This window comes from Chlorocebus sabaeus, chromosome 19, assembly GCF_047675955.1.
Source record: "Chlorocebus sabaeus isolate Y175 chromosome 19, mChlSab1.0.hap1, whole genome shotgun sequence".
NCBI lineage: Eukaryota > Metazoa > Chordata > Mammalia > Primates > Cercopithecidae > Chlorocebus > Chlorocebus sabaeus.
Genome location: NC_132922.1, coordinates 27,096,626 through 27,120,012, shown reverse-complemented (window position 1 = coordinate 27,120,012; position 23,387 = coordinate 27,096,626). Strand labels below are relative to the sequence as shown.

At 46.1% G+C, this 23,387-nt stretch overlaps 1 protein-coding gene across 7 annotated transcripts in view; it reads right to left on the bottom strand.

Moving 5' to 3' along the window:
- Positions 1-23,387, bottom strand: part of CABIN1 (calcineurin binding protein 1) — a 161,658-nt gene that overhangs the window by 94,810 nt on the left and 43,461 nt on the right. For all 7 annotated transcript variants that reach the window (XM_007975151.3, XM_007975152.3, XM_037995408.2 and 4 more), the window contains 9 exons: positions 22,682-22,869; positions 21,637-21,789; positions 20,198-20,392; positions 15,747-15,989; positions 14,285-14,441; positions 10,364-10,479; positions 2,765-2,926; positions 1,376-1,582; positions 1,010-1,155 (listed from right to left, as the gene is read on the bottom strand). In XM_007975151.3, the coding sequence (XP_007973342.1) occupies positions 1,010-1,155; positions 1,376-1,582; positions 2,765-2,926; positions 10,364-10,479; positions 14,285-14,441; positions 15,747-15,989; positions 20,198-20,392; positions 21,637-21,789; positions 22,682-22,869 (1,567 nt within the window). The remainder of the gene's footprint in view (positions 1-1,009; positions 1,156-1,375; positions 1,583-2,764; positions 2,927-10,363; positions 10,480-14,284; positions 14,442-15,746; positions 15,990-20,197; positions 20,393-21,636; positions 21,790-22,681; positions 22,870-23,387) is intronic.

Genomic DNA, 23,387 nt, shown 5'->3' with positions numbered 1-23,387 from the left:
GGTCAGCCACAGTGGGTAGCCTCCTTTTGACCTTCACCCAAGGCTTACCTCCTAGGTATGATAAAATATTCCCTCTTAATCGAGTGCATCAGACTTCACGAATGTAGAAGGCTCCTTGGGAGGCTCCAGGCAATCACTACATTTTTTTTTTTGAGAATGAGTGTCGCTCTGTCACCAGGCTGGAGTGCAGTGGCACAATCTCGGCTCACTGCAATCTCCACCTCCTGGGTTCAAGCAATTCTCATGGCTCAGCCTCCCAAGTAGCTGGGGCTACAGGCGCCCGCCACCACACCCAGCTAATTTTTGTGTTTTTAGTAGAGACGGGGTTTCACCGTGTTGGCCAGGATGGTCTCGATCTCTTGACCTCATGATCCGCCCACCTCGGCCTCCCAAAGTGCTGGGATTACAGGCATGAGCCACCATACCCAGCCGCAATCACTACGTTTTAAGAGAAAGCCAAACAGGGCTCCACAGGAAGAGAGCATGAGCTTCATGTGCAATGAGCTCTCCTACATGCACCATCATGATAATCGCTACCGCTAACAGTGCACTGCATCAGAGCAAAAAAGAGAACTCTGGCTTGAGTTTTTCTATTACTTGTCCCCAAGAAGACAACCACAGTTAAGAAGCCTGCAGTGGAAGCAGCAAGAGTACACATCCTGGGGCTGTGAAAGTAGGCAGCACAAAACCAACAAGATGGAGCCAGGCTGCGCCTCCTTGCCCTGCACACCAGGGTCCAGATGGACACCTTGTACCTTCTCTAATAACCCTTTACCAATAACCCTCCCAGAGGACTTTGGAAAAGAGGCCTTCTCCTCTGCTCTTCTTTTCATGGAAAACCTGCCTTTCCTAACAACGGCAAAGTGCTAAACCACCCTCTCATTCCCTTTTCCCTGGTCTCTTTGCAACGGGCCGGGAAACCCCAAAGTGGCCCACTGAAGAGCTTGCTGAGCTGGAGTCACCCCAGTCATCCCTGCAGCCAGCCTAACCTCATACTCTGGTCACTGACCTATTGGGGCAGATGCAGATGTCATGCATGTAGAACTTGATGGCCTTGGACTGCTCCTTGTTTTTGAAATGATAATCAGCCAGGAGGTAGTAAAGCTCGTTCACCACCGGAGGGGAGGGGTCAGCCCCCTCCGGGAGGCAGGGTACCTGGCAGGTGAGAGGAAAAGTATGAGGGGAGGTGAAGTCAAGAACTCAGATGTGACCAGTAAACCCAGGACTGTTTAGTCACAGGACAGACTCTCCAGCTTCCCCTGCCCCTCCGTCTGGTACAGAGCAGAAAAAGAAGCAAAGGACTATATACAGCAGTGGCAGAGGGGAAGAGTGTGACCCAGCCCGGTCCCCCACCTCCTCAAGGTTGTGGGCCCACCTCAGTTGAAGTTCCCTCAATGTAGGCAGAGACTTTGTCCAGGCTAAGTGCTGGCCTCTCTGTGCGAGGCACAATGGTGGCAATTCTCTTCAGCAGGTTGGCCAAGTCAGCAGACACGGTGCTGGTCTTGTAGCTGTCAAATTCAGGAAGGGTCTTGGGCTTAAAATACTCAAACATAAACAGGGCATCCTCCCATATAAGATCCACCTTGAAAAAAAGACAGAAGGCAGATTCATAACACAATCAGGGTAAATGAAAAGGGAAAAACACATTCCTCCATAGAAACGCATTTTGTCCAAAGTAAATGAGGTTATGGCATATTGGAGAGCCTAAAACAAATCCCCATTATACTTTAAAAAAAAAAAAATCTGCACTACAAAAATTAGCTGGGTGCAGTGGCAGGCGCCTGTAATCCCAGCTACTCAGGAGGTTGAGGCAGGAGAATCTCTTGAACCTGGGCAGCAGAGGTTGCAGTGAGCCGAGATCGTGCCACTGCACTCCAGCCTGGGCAACAGAGTGAGACTCCATCTCAAAAAAAAAAAAAAAAAAAAATCTGCATGCCCACTATAATCCCCACATCCAAGTGTCTGAAAAGCATAAGGCTGGTCTGCAGAAAGACAGACATTGGAAACTACAAGCTGCGCTCTATAAGCCCACGTGGCTAAGCCAGAAGGTGGGTTCCATCATGCGGGGGGACCTTCGGCCAGCAACAGACCCTCTCCACTCGGTAGACAAATTATTGAAGGAGAGCTGACTCCAGGGAGGGTGGCCCTAGGTCTGGGGTCCACAGCAGGGGCTCTGTCCTAAGGAGCTTACATTTTAGTGGATTGAATCCCTAAGATCAGACATAACTGACAGTACTGAGGAGCCATTAGACAATATACTCAATAGCACTCTACAAAACAAAACAACACAAAAATGGAAAACCTCTAAGGAATTATTCATATCCAAAATGGAAATAAACTATCGACAATTGCCATGGTACATTTTTTGGTTTTAGGGTAGTTTTGTTTGCTGTTTGTTTTTTAGAGATGGGGCCTTGCTCTGCCACCCAGGGCTATTCACAGGTGCAATCACAGTGCACTCCAGTCTTGAAATTCTGGCCTCCTACCCTCACCCTCTAGACCAGCTGGAACTCAAGGTATGCACCACCATACCTGGCTCTACATACTAGTCAACATTTGTTGAATGTTAGTCAACATTTATGAAAATAAGTTTTTGCAAGAAAAACCCTTGTCCTTTGATAGACTCCATCAGACCGTCTTCTCTCCTCCTTCTGATGCAACTCCAAGCAGGACTGCCAAGATGACTGTTGACAAATATGACATCCTTCAAGACAGCTTACACCTCCTGGTTCCCTCTTCCTTGGGCCTACTGCAGCACCCTCACCTGCTGGACTGAGTGTTCCTCCAGGTACCTGGCCTTACTCTTCTTGCTGGGGAAGCTGTACAGGCAGTAGAAGCACTGCTCCAAGGCTGTCTCCAGCTCCTCCTTGTAAGGGTGCGTGTCTTCAGAGGTGGATGCAGCCAGTTCCTTTTGGAGTACTCGTACCTGTTGTGGGCAGAAGAGATGCCTGAGGTGAGGGCCTGTAGCCACTGCCTCCCTTTTACAGCAGGGCGCCAGACAGACCACCACTCTATCAACTCTTTTAACCTGAGGTGGCTATGTCTGTTGGGCTCCTGCATGACTTGATTCCAAAAATACCTGTTTCCCAGAAAAGTCTTGTTATCCTAATAGGAGCTATTCTGGTCCCACCTCTGGTGGTCCCACCTCTGGGCCCAGCAGGAGCCTCCTGATGCGTTTACCAAGCTGCCTTTCTTCTAGCATACCTAGCCAGTTTCTACCAGCCACCAGAAGAAGATATTATTTGCCTCCTGGGAACTTCTCTCATTTATTTAGTCATTCATTTCTTCAATGAATAATTACTGAATACTTTCTTATAATAGACATAGTATGACATAGTCCTTGCTTTTTAGAAGTTCAGATTCCAATGGAGAGAATAAAGTTAGATAAATGTTTATAAAAAATAATTATAACATGAGATGATAAATCTCACTAGGGCTAAAAGAATCTCCCTCAGACAAAACATAAATGAGGATCAGAAAGGATGTGAACAACATAGTAAACAAGTTACATCTATGAATATGAGAGCCGACAGCTATTATTATGCCCAACTATTAGCAAATACACATTATTTTCAAGCATCCATGAGATTTTTGCCAAAACTGGATGAAAAGCAAGTCTAAACAAAGACCAAAAACTAGATATAATACATACTATATCCTCAGCTGAACACAATCCAATAAAATTAGAAATCAATTACATAAAAATAGCAAACACCAAATATCAGAACATATGGGAGGCAGATAAAGATGTGTTTGGGAAAACTTATAGTCTTCAATACGTGTATTAGAAAAGTGAATACTGGCTGGGTGCAGCAGTTCATGCCTGTAATTCCAGCACTTTGGGAGGCTGAGGTGGGAGGATTGCTTGAGCCCAGGAGACTGAGACCAGCCTGGGCAACAAAGTGAGACCCTATCTCTACAAAAAATTTAAAAATTAGCCAGGCATGGTGGTGCACACCTGTAGTCCCAGCTACGTGTGAGGCTAAGACAGGAAGACTGCTTGAGCCCAGGAGGTCCAGGCTGCGGTGAGCTGTGATTGCACCACTGCACTCTTAGCATGGGCAACAGAGCAAGACCCTATCTCAAAAAAAAAAAAAAGAGAGAATAAAATCAAGGAAGCCCTCTGAGAAGAAAACGAATTTTCTTCTTTTTTTTTTTTTTGAGATGGAGTCTCGCTCTGTCACCCAGGCTGGAGTGCAGTGGCACGACCTCGGCTCACTGCAACCTCTGCCTCCTGGGTTCAAGCAATTCTCCTGTCTCAGCCTCCCAAGTAGCTGGGACTACAGGTGCCTGCCACCATGCCCAGCTAATTTTTTTATTTTTAGTAGAGATAGGGTTTCACCTTGTTGGTCAGGCTGGTCTCAAACTCCTGATCTCAGATGACCCACTTGCCTCAGCCTCCCAAAGTGCTGGGATTACAGGCGTGAGCCACTGCGCCTGGCCCTAAATTTTTAAAAATAATAAAAATAATAGAAAAAAGATAAAAAAGAGTGAATACTAAAATAAGCATTCGCTTCAGTAAGTTAGAAACAATACAGAGTAAATTCAAAGAAAGTAAAAAGAAATATTAAAGTGGTAATGAACTAGAAAGCAAAGAAACAATGGATCAATAAACCAATAGTTGGTAATTTGAAGACTAATTTATACAAACCTCATGAAAGACTGGTTTTTAAAAGGTGGGGGGAGAAAGCACAAACTATTTTAGCAATGAAAAAGGGGCATAACTAGAGGTACAACAGAACTTTTTAAAGCATAAGCAAAAACCATGAACAGCCTTATGCTCTAAGTGGAAACTGTTACAACAATATAATTGACTTGAGAAGAGAAAATCTAAATGGACCTATAATCACTAAAGAAAGAGTAGTTTAGAATTTATAAAAGAGAGACAGAGTTCTAGATCACAGGTGGCAAACCACCCCATGGGCCAAATCCTGCCCTTATCTGTTTTGTAGGCCTCGGAGTTAAGAACGATGTCTGCATTTTTAAATGACTGATTGAAAAAAAATTAACAGAAAAAACTTAACACATGAAGATTATATGAAATTCAAATTTTAGCATCCACAAGTTTTGTTGGAAGAAAGCTGCAGCCACTGATTTACGTAATATCTACGACTGCTTTTCTGAGGCAACGGAAGCCCTGAGTAGTTGCAACACAAACCCTAGAACCTACAAAGCCTCAAAGATTTACTATTTGTCCCTTTACAGAAAAAGCTTTGGTGACCCCTGGCAAAGGGTATAAGGGGGGAAAAAAAGAAAAAAAACTATAAGGGTTGAAAAGGAAGGAAAAAATAGTTATTCATGAATGATATGACTGTCTACATAGAAAATTCAAGTCTACCACCCACTAAAATTAACAGAAGTAATAAACAAAGGAACTGTGCATAAGAAAAAATTATTAAAAAACTAATGCTCCTGCATGCCCACAAAAATCAAAGAGAAAAACTGACATTTAAATATCTATTTATAACAGTAACAAAAACAATTGAAACCTAAGCAATAATCTAACAAAATATATACAATTTTACAGCTATACTTTGAAAAAATGAGAGTGAAAGAAAAAAAGTATTATGGAGAAAATTATTAAGCTGAATTAAGGGACATGAAAGCATAAGACCTAAATAAACAGAGAGATATACCACATTTACGACTGGAAAGATTCAACCATACAAAAATGACAATTCTTTTGCAAATTAATTTGTGAAGTCAATGTCATTCCAATCAAAATTCCAATGGCGGGTTTGTGTTAGGGGGTTGGATATCACAAAACATTACAGACTGATCTTACAATGCTACAGAAGAGGAAAAGGCCAAGAATAGTCAAGAGACTAAGAGGTACTTGAGTAGGTTAACCCCACCAGGTATCAAAATCTCTCAAAGACAATTCAGTATTGTCTTTGAGACAATTCAGTATTGTCAGGAACAGACAAGACTCCTATGCCAATAAAAAGAACAGAGCCAACATGAAAGGAGGTGACTTACAAGTCAGCACAGAGAACAGACTCTTCAAAAAATGGTACAAACCAACTGGCCATGCGTATGGAATGTAAAATTGGATTCCTACCTTATCTTTTAACAAAAATAAAATTTAGATGGAATACAGACACATGAAAAACAAGAGCAAACTAGTAGATTACTGTAGAGGAGATCTTTATATAATTTTGTGAGAGGGAAGTAAAAGTACCCCCACCCTTCAAAAAATCACAAACCTCAAAGGAGAAGACTAACAAATTTGACATTCAAATTTTAAAATTCTGTAAAACAAATACCATACACATAGTTAAAAGATACCCCACACAAAGGTGCACAGAAATAGAAATAGAACTAAGCACACAGACACAATATGTGCATGTAAAACTGGCGAAAATTATATATCAGACAAAAGACTGGAATTCAGAGTACCTTAAGAAAAAAACTGCAAATCAACAGGAAAAAGAAAAACAAACCACTAGAAAGATGGGCAAATTACGTGACCAGGCAATTTACATAAGAGGAAACCCAAGGGGTAAACAGGCACAAAAAGATATTCAATCTCATTAGTAATTATAAATTATTAAAAGCAACATTTAAAGAACAATGAAATACCATTTCATGCCTTTCAGATGGGCATCAACATTTAAGTCTACTCTACCTAGGGCTGACACAGCCGTGCAGGAATTCCCACACTGCTATCAAAATGGAGAATAATCTGAAAATAAAATTTTTAAAGTTAGCAATGTGCATACTCTGTGATCCAGTAGTTCCTTTTACAGGAATCTACACAAGAGAAACTCTCACATGTATACATAAAACAACCTCTTGGTGGACGTTAACCATAATATCATTTATAACTCCCAAAATGCATAAATAACCTTAATGCCATCATTAGGAAAGTTTATTTTTTAAAAATATAATAACAAATACTTACAGATGAAGTAATATAAATGTCTAGGATTTGCTTCAGAATAATGTGGGATGACTGGGAAGGTAGGTTAGGGAGTGGACGTGCATTATGAATAATAATGACTAACCAGTGCTCAGTATATGCAAGTGCACTATACTTTCTATTTTAACAATGTTGGGAATTTTCCATACTAAAAAGTTTAAAAGCATGATATACTCACACCATAAAACCCTGTAAAGCAATTAAAATGAATAAACTAGATGTACTTGTATTGATGTAACTGTATCTCAGTACACTAAAATAAATAAAAGCAAGCTGCAAGAGGTTACTATATGATATTTAAAATGTAAAATTTTAAAACTCATGTAACTATATACTATTTACTGACATACAGATATATAATTAGGTATAAAAAAACATGGACAAAAAGATATACACCAGCTTCAAGAGAGTGAGGGAGAGAGGGTAATGAAGAGCACGTTTTCTTGTTAACTCTTATTTTTATCAGAAGACAAATCTGTGGCAAATACAGCAGATTGTCAACACATATAAAACCTGGGTGTGTGGCTGGGCATGGTGGCTCAAGCCTGTAATCCCAGCACTTCGGGAGACCGAGATGGGCAGATCACGAGGTCAGGAGATCGAAACCATCCGGGCTAACACGGTGAAACTCTGTCTCTACTAAAAAATACAAAAAATGAGCTGGGCGTGGTGGCAGGCGCCTGTAGTCCCAGCTACTCGGGAGGCTGAGGCAGGAGAATGGCGTGAACCCGGAAGGCAGAACTTGCAGTGAGCAGAGATCGTGCCACTGCACTCCAGCCTGGGCAACAGAGCGAGACTCCGTCTCAATAAAAAAAATAATAATAATAATACAAAAAACTAGCCGGGTGAGGTGGCGGGCTCCTGTAGTTCCAGCTACTCGTGAGACTGAGGCAAGAGAATGGTGTAAACCCGGGAGGCGGAGCTTGCAGTGAGCTGAGATCCGGCCACTGCACTACAGCCTGGGCGACAGAGCGAGACTGTCTCAAAAAAAAAAAAAAAAAAATCTGGGTGCGGTACACAGAGGAGGGTGGGCACACAATGTAAGAGGGAATATCCAGGTGTTAATAAAGGCTCTATAGCACACGGGTCATTTGAGTTGTGTGGAGATGAAAAGATAAGAATCCATCAACCCAAGTAGAATATATGAAAAGAAATAAGAAAAGAAGAGATCCAAGAGGATATCTCTCGGAGAACATATCCATTCTATCTAAGAAGAGAAAACAATCCACACAAAAGGTTTCCCTGATGTTGGCCTCAAATCACTCTCACAATGCAATCCTTTTACCTGCAGACCATGAGCCTGGGGCAAGGAGAAGAGGTAGTAATGAAGTAAGTATTTGACCTTCATAACCCCCATGGCACCCAGATCACGAGTGCTCAGCAAGCATCTCTAGAGAAATGAATGAATGTCTTTATGTTTGTTCATTCACTCATTCAAGAAGTATCAACTGGGCAGCAGTCTGTCAGGCATTGCTCAGGCCCCAGGGATGCTTCAAACAGCAAGACTGAAAAGGTCCCTAGTCCCAGGGATGCTATCTGCTGGGGGAGGGGCACATGAGAGAAACAAATGGTGGGGGTCCCCAGCAGTAGACATGACAGCATGTGGCAAGAGAGAAAAGTCTCTTTGAAAAGGCAGGAAGGAAACAACAAACCAGTCATGCAGAAGCTGAGGAAGAGTATGGCAGGCAGAAGGCACACGGTGGTCAGGAAAGCTGCTGCAAAGGTTGGAGAAATCTAAAGGCTGGGCCTTGGGCAGGAAAATCAGGAACTATAAAATGAAACACAACAGTGCTCAACTCACTTCTACTCCCTCAAATTCACTAGCAGATATCAGCAGCTAGAATTCATGCTCCACTAGAAAAGACATAGATTAAGAAAAACGAAATAGGACCATCTTATTGCCCCTTCAGCCCACCTCTTCACTCTTAGCACCACTCCCACCCAAGCTAGCCTAAGGTATTAACTCATTCTTCCCAATCAGCATAAGGAGGATGGTCTTGTGGAGGTGACCTTATGGAAGCTGAGACCATCCCTGCACTCTCTGGTTGGCAGAGGGAAGGCAGAAAAAGGGAGTGGCTGAGTCCTGGCAGCATTACAGACTCATCCTGGAAAAACTCTTCCAAAAATAGTCTTGGAGGGTAGAGCTGACCCAGGGTGAGCATCTCAAAGACCCTCAGAGCTCACAGGGTAGGGGAGACATTCAGGTATCTGGAGCTGGGGCTGGAAATTGCCTCAGACACTAACCAGCAACAGGGACCTCGGCCAGATGGGCCTCCTGGACGAATCACATCCTCAGCCTAAGTGTTTTGCAAACTGTCAAGCTCTATACATACATGAGCTCTATACCTATGCATACTCTACTTTAACCCATATTTATTAAGCACCTACTATGTGCCAGTTGCTGTACTAAGTACTTGGATCCAACAGTGAACAAAACTAGCAAAACCCCCTACTCTCTCTGAAGTTAATTTCAGTGGAGCAGAGTGTATCACACAGCATGCTGGAGGATAAGCGCTGGGGGGAAAGCACAGGAAGATGGTGAGGACTGGGAGGGAGGGTGCAGTTGTGAAAGGGCAGGTATTGTGCCCTGAAGAGAAGGTGTAGAGCAGGTGATGGCAAACTCTTTCTTAAAGGGCCAGATACTAAGTATTTTAGGCTTTGCTGGCCATACAGTTCCATCACAGCTACTGGACTCTGCCACTCTACTGCAAAAGCAGCCACAGTTAATATGTAAATGAATGGACATGGTTATATTCCAATAGAACTTCATGAATAAATATTATAGGCTGGGTTTGACATCCGTGTCTTGGTATATGAAGAACACCAGGTGCTCTGTAACTGGTCTGCATGCTGCTTGGCCTCCTACTCAACAGTGAGATTGGAGACAGGGTTCATGCTGCTTATCCCCAGTAAACCCAGGGAACTACTTCCAGTCAATCACAACTGACAAGTGCAAGGAAGTGTATGTGCTCTCACTAATCATTTACTAACTGAATGGATGTAATAATACCTATTGAATGAGCAACTACTACTTGGCATTGTGAGTCATGCTTAGCAAACAGGACTCAATAGAAGGCGGCAGTGGTGCATGTGGTTATTTACTCCTGAAATTACAACTACAAGGCCTAGCCCCGTGCCTGACTAGGAAGAAACTCAATAAGGACTACTGGATCTAAATCAATCTGCTATTCAAGAGTTCCAGAGCTTCCTGAGGATCAGGTGCACAAGGGAACTTTCTGGCAAGAAAGTCTTATCGAACTTTCTGACAAGCTTCAGTAACTACACTAAGTAATGCTGTTAAGTCAAAGATGCACAGTGGGCCCACTGAGGGAAGGCCGAGCAAGCTCGGCGTACCAACATGAATCTGTCCCCTTCCCATTTCACCTCCCACCACAGCCCTGCCCTGCACTGGCAGTCTGCAGCCCAGGGGGAAGCACTTACATAGAATCGCAGCAGAGCCCCATCTGAATTGCAGCACCAGGACCTCCTGCCCAAATACTCGTGGGCTGTGTTCAGCAGCATGAGGGAGGATGGGAGCATGGGCGTCTCCGACATCCCTAGGGAAAGCCCAGGCCAACAGAAACAGAGTTAGTGTGGGAACCTGTGTGCCTGCAGGGGCTGCGAGGCTCAGTCTCTTCTTTTCAGGCTTTGCTGTCTTTATCAACATGACCATAGATTTTTCTTTTCCTTTTTTTTTTTTTTTTTTTTTTGCCTTTTTAAATAAGTAGGGACTTGAATGGCTTTACTAAAGCAATACACGCTTATCAAAACACAATTCAAGCCATGTAGGAAAATATAAAGGAGCACACTTTATCCATCAAAATACTAGCCCAGAGAGAACCAATGCTGACATCTGGTGAACCTCCAGTCGAAGCATCCTTCTGTGCATATCTGATGCATTTTGAATGAGAGAAAAGTAATTTATAACAATGGAACCCATACTACACATGCCATTTCTTAACTTAAAAAAAAAAATTTTTTTTTAAGAGATAGGGTCTAACTGTTGCCCAGGCTGGAATACAGTTGGCACAATTATAGCTCACTGCAGCCTCCAATTCCTGGTCTCAAACAATCTTCCCGCCTCAGTCTCCTGAGTAGCTGGGATTGCAGGCGCAAGCTACCACACCCAGCTAATGTTTTGATTTTTTGCAGAGACAGGGTCTCAGTATGTTCCTCAAGCTGGTCTCGAACTCCTGGCCTCACGTGATCTTCCTGCCTCGGCCACCCAAAGTGTTGAGACTACAGGCATGAGCCATGGCGCTTGGCCTTAAAAGTTCTTAGATTTAGGTCTACCTGAATAATACAGAAGAAAAAGAGTAAAACAGGAGGAAAAAGAACTACTGAATTCCAGTTACACATTCGTTTACCACTACAGGTATTGTTTGTTTATAAAGGTCCCTCAGTATTTTTGAAACTCCTGGCCATAACCCATTAATGACTTATAACTAGCATTTTTAGAGTGGATCAGGACAGAACATGTCAGAAGTCACTAGAAATAACTTTCTTTCATGAAATTTATTTTGTACTTTTTCTTCTTTTTTTTAAAATGAGGTCTCACTTTTGCCCAGGCTGGAGTGCAGTGGCACGGTCATAGCTCAGCTCCTGGGCTCCAACTCCTGGGCTCAAGTCAACCTTCCTTCTCAGCCTCCCAAGTAGCTAGGTCTATAGGTGCCACCACCACACCTGGTTTTTTTTAAATTTTATTTTACTTTTTGTGGATACAGGGTCTTACTACGTTGCCTGGGTTGGCTTCAAACTCCTGGCCCCACGTAATCCTTCTGCCTTGACCTCCTCAAGTGTGGGAATCACACGAGTGAGCCACCATGCCCTGTTGCTTTTGGCTCTTAATTGCAACCGTTTCAATTTGTCGTACTCATTCTGCTCCTTGCTGTTTGCATTTATGACTTCATAACGGTGAGATTTAGTTTGCAGTGTTTTCCTCAGTTCTACAATTCTCCTTTTTGTTTCATTCTGTTTGTCAGCTCAAAAGTCCAATCCTGCTTCCTCTGCCTTCCTAATAAACCCTGTCTTAGTATCTGCTTCCAGAGAATTCAGTATGTGATAACTACTATTATTTTTCCTGGGTGATAATATCCTCACCAGGCACCTCACCACCCAACCATAGTGCGTTTTATCCCAGAGCCCCTTCCCTCAGCTAAGTCTGCACACTGGAAGATGGCAGGATCCTGTGGCTCTTCCTGCCTCTGCCAAGGCCAAGGGTGGGATGGAGGAGCATTCCCCTCATGCCACTCTCCACAAATGAGAATATTAATAATATTTCCCAGGATTTGGTCAACTTGCTATCTTCCCTCAGTTCTCCTGCTGAGGGACATGCAGAGACAAAGCCACACCTACTGCTACTCCACCAGAATCTTTCTTTTTTCTTTCCTTTCTCTTTCCTTTCCTTCCTTTCCTCTCTCTCTTTCTTTCTTTGATGCACTTTTCAAAGTTTAAGGTATTTGACTATTCCTCTATCTGTGTTTACTTGCTGGCAGTTTTTTTGAAAACTAATTTTTGTTTGCATAATTAATTTTGAGGGAAAGGAGACTTTCAATCCAGAAGTCTTTTTTGTGTTACTTTTCTAAGAAAAATAACAAAATTTATAGTTGTAAACTTCAATTTTTTTTTCACCACTAAAATCCTTTTGGAGAACAATAAGGTACCAGAGGTAATAACTGTCAAGAGCACTAAAGATATACATTGCTAGAAATTTATCCTAAAAAAACAATTGGGTAGAAGCAAAAAGGCATGCATGAGGTGTTCATCACGGCATGACCTGTAAGAATGAAATTTTTTTTAAGAGATAGGGTCTAACTGTTGCCCAGGCTGGAGTACAGTTGGCACAATTATAGCCCACTGCAGCCTCCAATTCCTGGACTCAAACAATCTTCCCGCCTCAGTCTCCTGAGTAGCTGGGACAAACTAAGGGTTCAGCAGCGGGGACGGTTCAACAGAGCATGCACCTCTCATCAGCATGATGAAAACAATGGAGCAAAACGGAGCAACAGCCTTACAAATCAGGGAATAAAAGCCTTTTGCAATCTGGCCCCTCCTCCCCTGTCCAATCCCCATGCCCCAGGTCTCCTGTCTGATTTAAGGCTTGCTCAGTCCCTGGCCCCACTCTGCCTCCCCAGTGTCTTCCTCTGCCCCTGCTCTTCCATCAGGGCTCAACTCACCCCACACCCACACCCATGGACAGCATCAGGTGGCCTCCTCTCAGTCCACCACACCAGCCTGATGCTGTTAGATAGTTGATCTGTCTCCCACCACCACAAACCTGTCAAGGCCAGAGGTATCCTATTCACAGAGCCCTGACATGTCGTCAGCAGCTGATGAACTTCTGAACAGTGAATAAAATTAGAGAGACAGTGTGAAGGGAAGGAGAAAAACCATATGTTAACTCTGGTTTTCTCTGAGCAGTTGGAATAGGGATGACTCTTTCCTTTCCACTTTTTCTTGTTTCACAAGTTATTGAGGAAAAATCTTCAATAAACTTAATTTTAAGTTAATTGAATACAAGCATCGATAGACACATACTATTATAACAACTGCACACAAACTAGGTGTGCATTAGGCCAAGTCTGGACAGCAAATGCAAGAAAACAAAAAATGGAAAAAGAAAAAAAAAGATCTCTCTGATAAGATTATAGGTGATCTTTCCTTTAAGTGTCATTTAGCTGTCGTACTGTTGTTTCTTCAATCCAGCACATTTTCTACCATTGCACTGACCATGGATCCAGGGCCATCTCCATTAAGGGTCTAGGGCAGGCCCTCCCTGGATTCTCATCACTCAGCACCCACCATGAGCCAGGCATTGACTCACCATGGTGATTCATGGCTTTATTATTTCATTTCATCCTCAGAACAACTTTCTGAGGTAGATACTACTATTCCCAATATGGGTATGTGGAAATAGAGGCTGAGGTTATATGACTTGCCCAAGGTCACACATCTAAGAAGTGACAGTTGGGATGTGGAACCTGTGCTCGCTCTATGCTGCCCTCGGCTTACCATCCCTTGGGGTGTCATGGGGATTAAAGGAGCTAGTGGGTACAAGGCCTCCTGGAGCAGTGTCAGCATTCCTCATAAGTAGTAACCTCTTGTCACTCCCTCCATGCTGCCACCTGCACCAAACATGCAACGTTCACATACCCAGGACTCCCATGCCCACTGCACAGTAAGCTCCCTTAAGGAAGAACCAAGAACACTTCTGCCTCTGTCCAGGCGCAAGCAAAATGCTTGGATTGAGTGGATGGAGCCCCACTCACAACATCTGGATAAGGTCCAGGACCCTAGGGCAGAGGACAGGGGCAAGGACATGGGAATTGGAGCTCATCCCCACTGCGCCCACTTCCTGTGCACCTTCCTCCGCTGGGTTTTGGAGCTGCTGCTGGTGGCACAGAGAGTGGAAGGTGTCCTCCTCCTGCCAGATGATCCGGTGTAGAATGATCCAGGGCAGCACTGAAGAGACATGGGGCTCCTTAGCCTCCTCCTGCACGGCCATGCTGCAGTCAATGACCTGACAGTGAGGGGCGGGAGACAGCAGAAGTGTCACAGCAGGGTAAGCCTTCAGGGCAGACTGAAGGGAGGCAGGAGGCCTCTTGGGGAGCTGGTACATGCTACCTGCCCACCCCCACTGTTCTGATGTAGGCACTGTAACCTAGCAGATCCTCAACATGTCATCGGACAGAGGCCCATAATGTCCAAAGATAGAGTCACACCACCCTCTATGCCACATGCAGTTACTGACACCCTCAGTACCTACTATGTGCTGCATCCTGTGAACAGGGCATGGGGGAGCTGAGAGCCCAGAGAGAAGAGAGCAATGGGCAAGCTATACAAGTGCAAAGCGTCAATATGGCTGCTGCAATGAGAACAGATGCAGCCACAATGGCTTACAGAGGAGGGGTGGGGCAGACAGGGGAGAGCCTTTTGAAAGTTTCCAGGTGTGTGGCTGTGGTGTGTCCAACACTCAGGGAGGGCAAGGAGTGGGGGCAGAGGACAGGCATGCAGGCAGGGACCCCAGAGGGTAGCCCAGGAGGGCTGCAGCCAAGGGAGCACAAGACCAGGGGGAGAGACAGGCCTGGGGCTCAGTGTACCTTAGGTGACACACAACCTGGAGGGAACATGAAGGGTTTTAAGTGAGGGGGGAGCACATTCACATCTGTTTTGGAAAGGTGCCTTTGTGGTTGGACAGTGGCTGGGAGGGGCAGAGGAGACTGCGGCGAGTGTGCTGCCACAGCTCAAGCAAGAGTAGCAGTGGCTTGGACTATAGCAGAAATATGAAGACAGAGGGAGAAACAAAGGGTGGAGGGGTAAGGATATAGATTTGGCAGGACTTGCTGAAGGTCTGAGCGGGAATTGAGGAGACAGCCCAGAGTGCTTCACAGGAAGATTCTCTGCCTTAAAGACTTCCTGGACAACGCAGGGTGCTGTGACCACTCCTTAGCTGGAAGTGCCAGGACGGCATGGGATGCTGGAGCCATCACGGCCTACGCTCTGGCTCCCATTCTGCCTCTGACTCGCTGCAGGCAGACCAGTGCCTCCCTGTGAGGTTATTTCTTCCCCTCTGGGGTGGATGGTCTGGAAGAACCCTGTGGCACCAAGTGCTACATAGACTCTAATCCCGAGATCCAACCAGCCCCAGGAAGGTCTGCAGTCTGCACACAAACCCCTCCTCAGATCCCGAAAGTTCCAGCCAAAGAAGCCATCATGTCCCCTTTGGGTGCCTAATTAGCAATGAAAGCTTAACTACTGAAGAAGAGGGATGTCAGAGAGACATACCTACTGGGGCAGAGCAGGGTGAGAAGGAGCCAGGGGTTACCTGGATGAGGTTGTTGGTGAGCCGCACGAGGCCAGTGGTGGAGGATGATTCCTTCAGGATGCTGCCACTGCTGTCGGCAGAGAGGGCCTGCTCGATACCCATCAGCAGTTGGGTCACTGTGGCCACCCACTCCTCCTTGGCTGCAGCCTCACTTGAGTTCACCATCTGCTGGACGGCCTCATTCAGAGCCACATCGGAACACTCAAAACACTGCCGATAGTCCTTCAGCCGGAGCAAGGAGTCCTAGTACAGCAAGAAGCCAGATGAAGTGCACGGTGAGCTCAGCACATCTGGGCCCAAGGCCTGAGCAGGGACAACTGAAGGAAAACAGATGAGGGGCGGCAAAAGAAAGGGAAGTACGAGCCCCAGCACAGCATAGGTCCCATGCAGCCCAGAGGTGCCTGGAAGGGCAGTCTGATGGCCTGTGGGCAATGGCAGCAGAGAATGTCACCAGTCACGGAGCTTTCAGAAAGGCTTCACCTCTGTACCTCACCTTCCCCATTTATAAAGTAGGGACGCTGGGAATGAGGCTGCAGAGCCAGCCAAGGTGAGACAGGGACCCCAACACCTGTCAGCTCTCCCCAGAGCCACTGTGCCCATCCAGTGCCAGGGCTCTGGAGGGGGTTCAGCAAGGAAGGGGCAGACTGCCAGGGAGGGACTATCTCAGTGGAGGAGGGCCTGAGCCAAGACCACAACAGAGGCAACTAGCCAGGCAACGCTAAAGTCATCATTCTATCAGGTCCCTCCTCCCCAGGTGCCCTGATGGGGCCAATGTGTAAGCTATATGAGCTTCAGCCACCACATCATCCACTCAGCGGCACTGTGGGCCTTAAATGAGCTGATGTGCATATTACACTCAGCACAGTGCCTGGCACATGGAAGAGTTCTGAGAACACCACACTGAACTGTTACTTCTATTTTAAAAGCTTCTCTTTGGAAGGAAGCCATTGCTTTTTGCAAAGCTCCTTTTTTTTTTTTTGACCTAGAATACAACCTATTTAAATGCCTGGGATCTCTCTTTCATCACTGTGCTGGTGCATGGGGAAACACAGTCTGTCTGTGAATTCACAGATCTGGTGGGCTGCTTGTTACACCTGCAGGAAGCACCTGCTGCCCGGTGCCCCGTTGGGCTCTAACCTCGCCACAGCCCAGGACTGGCAGTGGCTCCTCCCAACCTTGACACATGCAGCTGCCACTCTCTGAGGTTAAACCAACAGGTGTGGGGTCAGAAATACCTGAAACTGCCCTTGGAATGTGGTGTAGTATCTGAACACAGATCAACACCTCCCCCAATTTATAAATCCTAATTGCCAGGAAAATGGGGCCCGTGTTTCATTAGAGAAAGCCAGCACCCTTTACCAGGAGGCCACTGGGGTTCGAGGGTGCCTAAGGGTGCTGATATGGGGGTCCAAAGCCTGAGCTGATGCCTCCTGGTCAAAACACCCAACATGTGAGAGCCAGAGGATTATTTTCCAGCATGATAAAGACTATTAAATGCAACCAGAGTCATTGTGAAAGTCAGGGACAAGACAAGGACCTGCTAATGGTGCTCTAAAATATGACATAATCTCCAGGGCTCAAGGCCAGAAAGAGCAAAAAAGTAGAATAAACACCAACGAATGAGGGGACCAAATTACCATCGACTGGGGGCAACACAATCATCTACCCAAACACAATCAAACAAGCCAGACAGAAAACAAGCGATAATGGGAACTCAGTGAAGCACTCAGACTCAAACACGAAAAATCAATAGGGTTCCTATGAGCCAGCAACGTAGGAATACATGGAAAAGATAATGAACAACAAGAAGATTCTGCTCAATATAGCAACCAAAAATATTAAGGACTAAGAGTCAACTCAACAAGACACAAACTATCCAATTAGACTGAAGAACATAATAGGCAGCTTGCCCACTGGGAGAAAGTGCCACTATACACCTACGGGAGAAGACTGCAAGTTCACTGCCCCGCTTGAGAAAAGCTAAATGAAGCAAGTTAAATGCAAAACATAAAACATTAACTCTGCAGGAATAAAACAAAAGCAAATACTCTTTTTATCTCTCTGTTGATGGGTCTCTTGTCAGCCTCCCCTCCAGCACATGGAGCAGCCTTCCTCTTGGCCCAGTGCCAGGCACCCCATAAAAACTCAAGCTATGTGTGTAGAATAAGTGGATGAAGGCCAGGCACGGTGGCTCACGCCTGTAATCCCAGTACTTTGGGAGGCCGAGGCGGGCGGATCACGAGGTCAGGAGATCCAGACCATCCTGGCTAACACAATGAAACCCCATCACTACTAAAAATACAAAAAATTAGCTGGACTTGGTGGTGGGCGCCTGTAGTCCCACCTACTCAGGAGGCTGAGGCAGGAGAATGGCGTGAACCCGGGAGGCGGAGCTTGCAGTGAGCTGAGATTGCACCACTGCACTCCAGCCTAGGCAACAGAGCCAGACTCTTGTCTCAAAAAATAAATAAAGAAGTAGATGAATATTTCTCCACTCTTGGAAAGACTGTCTAAGCATAGGAACAAAAACCACAATGAGCAATGAACAAAATCACACATGTATGAAAATATCAAAAGATTTGACAGCATAAAAATTCAAAACTTCTCGGCAATTTAAAAGCAAACAATTGGGAAAAAAATATTTGCAAGATCTGTTAAGAAAAAGATCACTATCTTTAATATACAAAAAGCACTCCAAATCAATAAGAAAACACTCTCAATACAAAACTGAGCAATAATCTGGAGTCCTTAATTCACAAAAAGCAGGCGTTTCCACAGCACTCGGCCCATACCTCAAGCACAGCCCTTATCACAGTTCAGTGCCTGCCCAAGCAGCAGCTCCTGCCCCATCAATGGGGTATCCTGTCACATCCAGCTGTTCTAGAAGACAGTAAGAGCAAGACCACATCTGAGCACTGAGGGCATCCTATGGAGGCAGAGTCCACTGGCCTCTCCCCACTTTCTCCATCCCAGCACCCTTCTTGGTACACTGGCTGTCCCTCCCACACATAGCCATGCTGGGCCATCTTGAAGCCTGCCAGGTAACTGAGGTCACACGCATCTCATCCCCTGATCTTGGCTTGGGCCCAACTGACCTCCTCTGCCAGGAGCTGGAGCCTCCTTCCCTCCACCCTCTTCTCCCTTCTGCTTCCCCAAACCAACTGTTTCTTCCCCTTTCCCCAGGACTGAGGTGCTTCCATTTGTTCCCACAGTTGCACCTCTTAACTATTTCCCAGTTCAAGAATGTTAATGATTAAAATGCTTTGTGGAATCTGTGCAAAAAACCTGAGAGAAGACTGGACTCTTTCCAAATTGAAAGGGAAGTACCCAATAAGATAAAAAACACAATGTGATTAGTAGGATGAAGCATAAGGGACCAGGACTCAATGCCACTAAGCATATTTTGAGTATTATCTTCCATATTTATCTCGGTGCCAACTCAACTCTCCTGAGGATGGTGGCAACGATGACAGCAGTACCTCCACAGCACCTGCTAGTGACAGGCATGGTGCCAACACACATTAACTTGTGTAATCCCTACAACAGGACTCTGAGCTAAGGACACTGGTCATCCCCATCCTAGAAATGAGGAACTGAGCTCAGAGAGGTTGAATAACTGCCCAGCACCCAGCAGCTGCCAGCTCCCTGGCAGGCTCTTGGTAAGAGTTTACCTCCTGAGGAAAAGAAGCACAGAAGGATTCAGGAGGGCACATGAGGCTTCAAACATAAGGCTAGTGTTATTTTTCTTCAGCTACATGGGTCTTTATTTTATCTTGATTCTTCACACTGTACAGATATTTTAGCCACTTTTATATTTACCTTAAAAAACAATACAAAACGAGATGGATGAATAAACAAGTAGATGGACAGATGATGACCTGACCATTCTTCCTTCCACCTCTGCCATGCAGAAGTTCTGAGTCAAGTGTGGGGATCACCTTGAGCCACGCAGAACCCTAGAACCTGCACTCCTTGGTTCTAACTTTCCACTAGTCTTGACCGTATCTTCTGACTAACATCTTCCTGGGGGCTTAGTGGTGTTGATATCCACTCTCTTCTAGCTATGTGTTAAGAACACATATGCTATGCTTCTCAGAAGTTGCCCTTGACCCTAACCACACCCACCCTATCTCCAGGGGCACCCTGGGCCCCTCAGAGCCCTACAGCTCCCTGAGTGGCAGGCATCAGAGAGGTTGGACCAGTTAAGACAAAGATATGCAGAGACCCCCCTGAGAGTCAGGGGCAAAGGGAAGCAATTTTACAGACAGCATTGAGCATATCTACATTCCACCAGGTGGTGGTTTAAGTCAGAATGAAGCTGGGCCCAGTGGCTCATGTCTGTAAACCTGCAGCGCCAGGAAGTGAGCCTACCACACAGCCTCCAGAGAATAAACACAAACAAGCAAGGAGAGAAGGTGCAAGTGGGTGTGAGGGACACTGGCAGCACACACCTGAAGTAGAAGCAGCTGGGCTGGCCTCTCAGGAATGGAAGTCATAAACTCCAGGTGTTTGGCCCGGTCAAACCCACTGGTGCACAAAGTGGGGCGGAGCAGATGCACAACAGCCTTGTAGTCACCGGCTTCGTACAGTCGCTGAATCTCCTCCAGGGACTGGCACCGCTCCAGCGACTTCAGGTTCTTATCAATCTGAAAAAGGCCCGGCAATGCTGTATGAGGGTAAACCCCTCAGCCCCTGCCCCACCGAATCTGGCCAGTGTTTGTTTTTATCAGAATTGGATGAGGAGAATAAAAATTAGACTATGTTCCAGTCCCCCAAAAATTAGACTCCTCCTTCATACATCAGTGTTTACACTAAATGTGTGTGTTAAAAGAATTTCTATTAATGGCAAGGCATCCAATTCTTTAAAAAACAAGCACATCAAAAACCAAAAACTACCCAGAAGCAAAGGAGTTCCAGGAAAGCATCCGCCAAGACAGCTGGACAGCCTTGTGGTCACAGGTCAGTGAACCAGTCTTGCAGAACCACGGAACATCAGGCTGTCAGAGACTCAGCAAGCCTGGACCAGAGGTTGTCATACGCTACACGCAGGACCTGATGAAGCCCTGGCATGTAGACAGCCCTGTACCTGAACTTGTCCCTGAAACAACTCTAGGAGAGTCTGAAGGCCACTTTCAGCCAGTGTGGACATTTCACAGATACAGAACTGCAGCAGGGTCTGAAACTGCACAATGAATAAAGTGGCACCTGGGTAGAACCTGGCATATAGGCCACACACTGCTCACCCAACCCCATGGCCAGCCCAATACTGGTCTCCTCCAGCTGGTATTTCCTTCCAGTACCACGGGGATGGCTGCCACACACAGCCAGGAGAGCAGACCAATGACTGCTTCTAAATAGTGCTGGTGAGAACTCCCATACCTGCTTTCCACCAGGGATCTGCAGTGCCCCAGTGTACTAGAGCAGCCTTTCCCTGGCCTCTTCTGTCTTCCCACCAGGGGCCCCGCTCAGAATGTGGGAAGCTCTCTTGTTCCTCAGAAACAGGTCAACCCTGGGCTAACTATGCCAAATCACAAGAAATCTTTGACTAAGAAACACCATTTAAAAACTTTCAGCCAGGCACAGTGGCTCACACCTGTAATCCTAGCACTTTGGGAGGCCAAGGTGGGTGGATCACCTGAGGTCAGAATTCAAGACCAGCCTGGCCAGCATAGTGAAACCCTGTCTCTACTAAAAATACAAAAAATTAGCCAGGCATGGTGGCAGGCACCTGTAATCCCAGCTACTCAGGAGGCTGAGGCAGGAGAATCCCTTGAACCGCGGAGGCAAAGGTTGCAGTGAGCCGAGATTGCACCATTACATTCCAGTCTAGGTGACAAGAGTGAAACTTCATCTATGGGAAAAAAACAAACAAGCAAAAATTCTCACTCACCTCCTCCAGGGAAACCACAGAGTCGTTATGGAGGTTGGGTAGCCGGATGACAATGTCTCTTCGCCCAGCCCCTGCCTCCACCTGGATGGCAGTGGAACTCTGGAGCATTTCTGTGCAGATGTCATAGTTCTCCAGGGCCTGCTCCATGTCTCCCTGGTTAGAAGGAAAACAAGTCAGGGGACCAAAGCATAAGATTGACTATGATGTGCCAGATGCCTTACACCTCTGATCTCACTAGACTGTGGAGGCCATGAGGGTGGGGTTTTTACCAATTACTACTGTAATCCCTAAGAAGGGCCTGGCATGTAGCTCAGGCTCAATAAATACTTGTTGACTGAATGATCAGTCCCTATCAACTCTGTGAGGGTAGATATCATAAACCCCATGTTGCAGATGAAAACACTGAGGACACTTGAGCAGAGCCAGAGTTGGGAGCTAGGCCTGTCCTAATTCCAAAAGTAGTGTTCTTCACATCAAACAGTGTTGCTTCCTTTAGACTAAATGGTTGCTGACAGGGCCCTGGCAATCTCTTGACTCATTCTACCACAGTGTACCAGTACCACCATGTGCAAGGTACTAGGTAACAGCCAATCCATCCTGGCCTTCCAGACCAGGCTCTGAAGAGAAGCTTTCCCAGAACTCTCACAAAACAGGTGAATAATTCCCTTTTAGAAAGCTCTGTATCTGTTTATTCATTTGCTCAGGCTCTCTCAGGAAAACATAAGCAAACAGTCAAGATGCCAAGGCAATCTTGAGTAGGGGAGGCAGAGGCAGAGCAAATGCCTTCCAGAGCTCTGTGGTTATGCTGAAGAGCTGCTTACAGACTGGTATCAAGCTTGGAAGTCTGAGATGCTGAGAATTCCCCACCGTGTCGCACTTTCTCATGCCAAGCCCAGTGCCCGGGCAGGTGCTATGCATGTACACATGCACGCACACACACACACACTCACACACACACAGACACACACCCTCAACATGGTCAGTTTTCTGCCCATCCTGCTGGGTGTCAGGGCATACTCCCCAAGCAGCTGACCATGGAACCAACCTGCAGCGCCAGGAAGCGAGCCTTCAGCCAGTAAACACGGACCACAAACTCCAGCCAACCATCCTCGAACAGGTCACGCTGGGATGAGGCAAACGACAGCTGTAGGAGGTCACCAAGGCAGTGGGTTCCTGGGAAGTCAGGTCCAAATCTGCCATTCACCATACCAGCAGGGCAGTTCCGAGGAGACACTAAAAACCATGAGGCCAACAAGTCAACTTCATGTGTAGCATCCTAATGCCCTTCTGCTTCTCAGAAGTTGCCCTCGGCCCTAACCACACCCACCCTATCTCCAGGGCCACCCTGGGCCCCTCAGAGCCCTACAGCTCCCTGAGTGGCAGGCATCAGAGAGGTTGGACCAGTTAAGACTTTAAAGATATGCAGAGATCCCCCCTGAGAGTCAGGGGCAAGGGGAAGCAATTTTACAGACAGCATTGAGCATATCTACATTCCACCAGGTGGTGGTTTAAAAGTCAGAATGAAGCTGGGCCCAGTGGCTCATGCCTGTAATCCCAGCACTTTGGGAGGCAGAGGCAGGTAGATCACTTGAGGTCAGGAGTTCAAGGCCAGCCTGGCCAACATGGTGAAACCCCATCTCTGCCAAAAAATACAAAAATTAGCTGGGCATAGTGGAACACGTCTGTAGTCCCAGCTTCTCGGGAGGCTGATGTGGGAGAATCGCTTGAGCCTGGGAGGCAGAGGTTGCAGT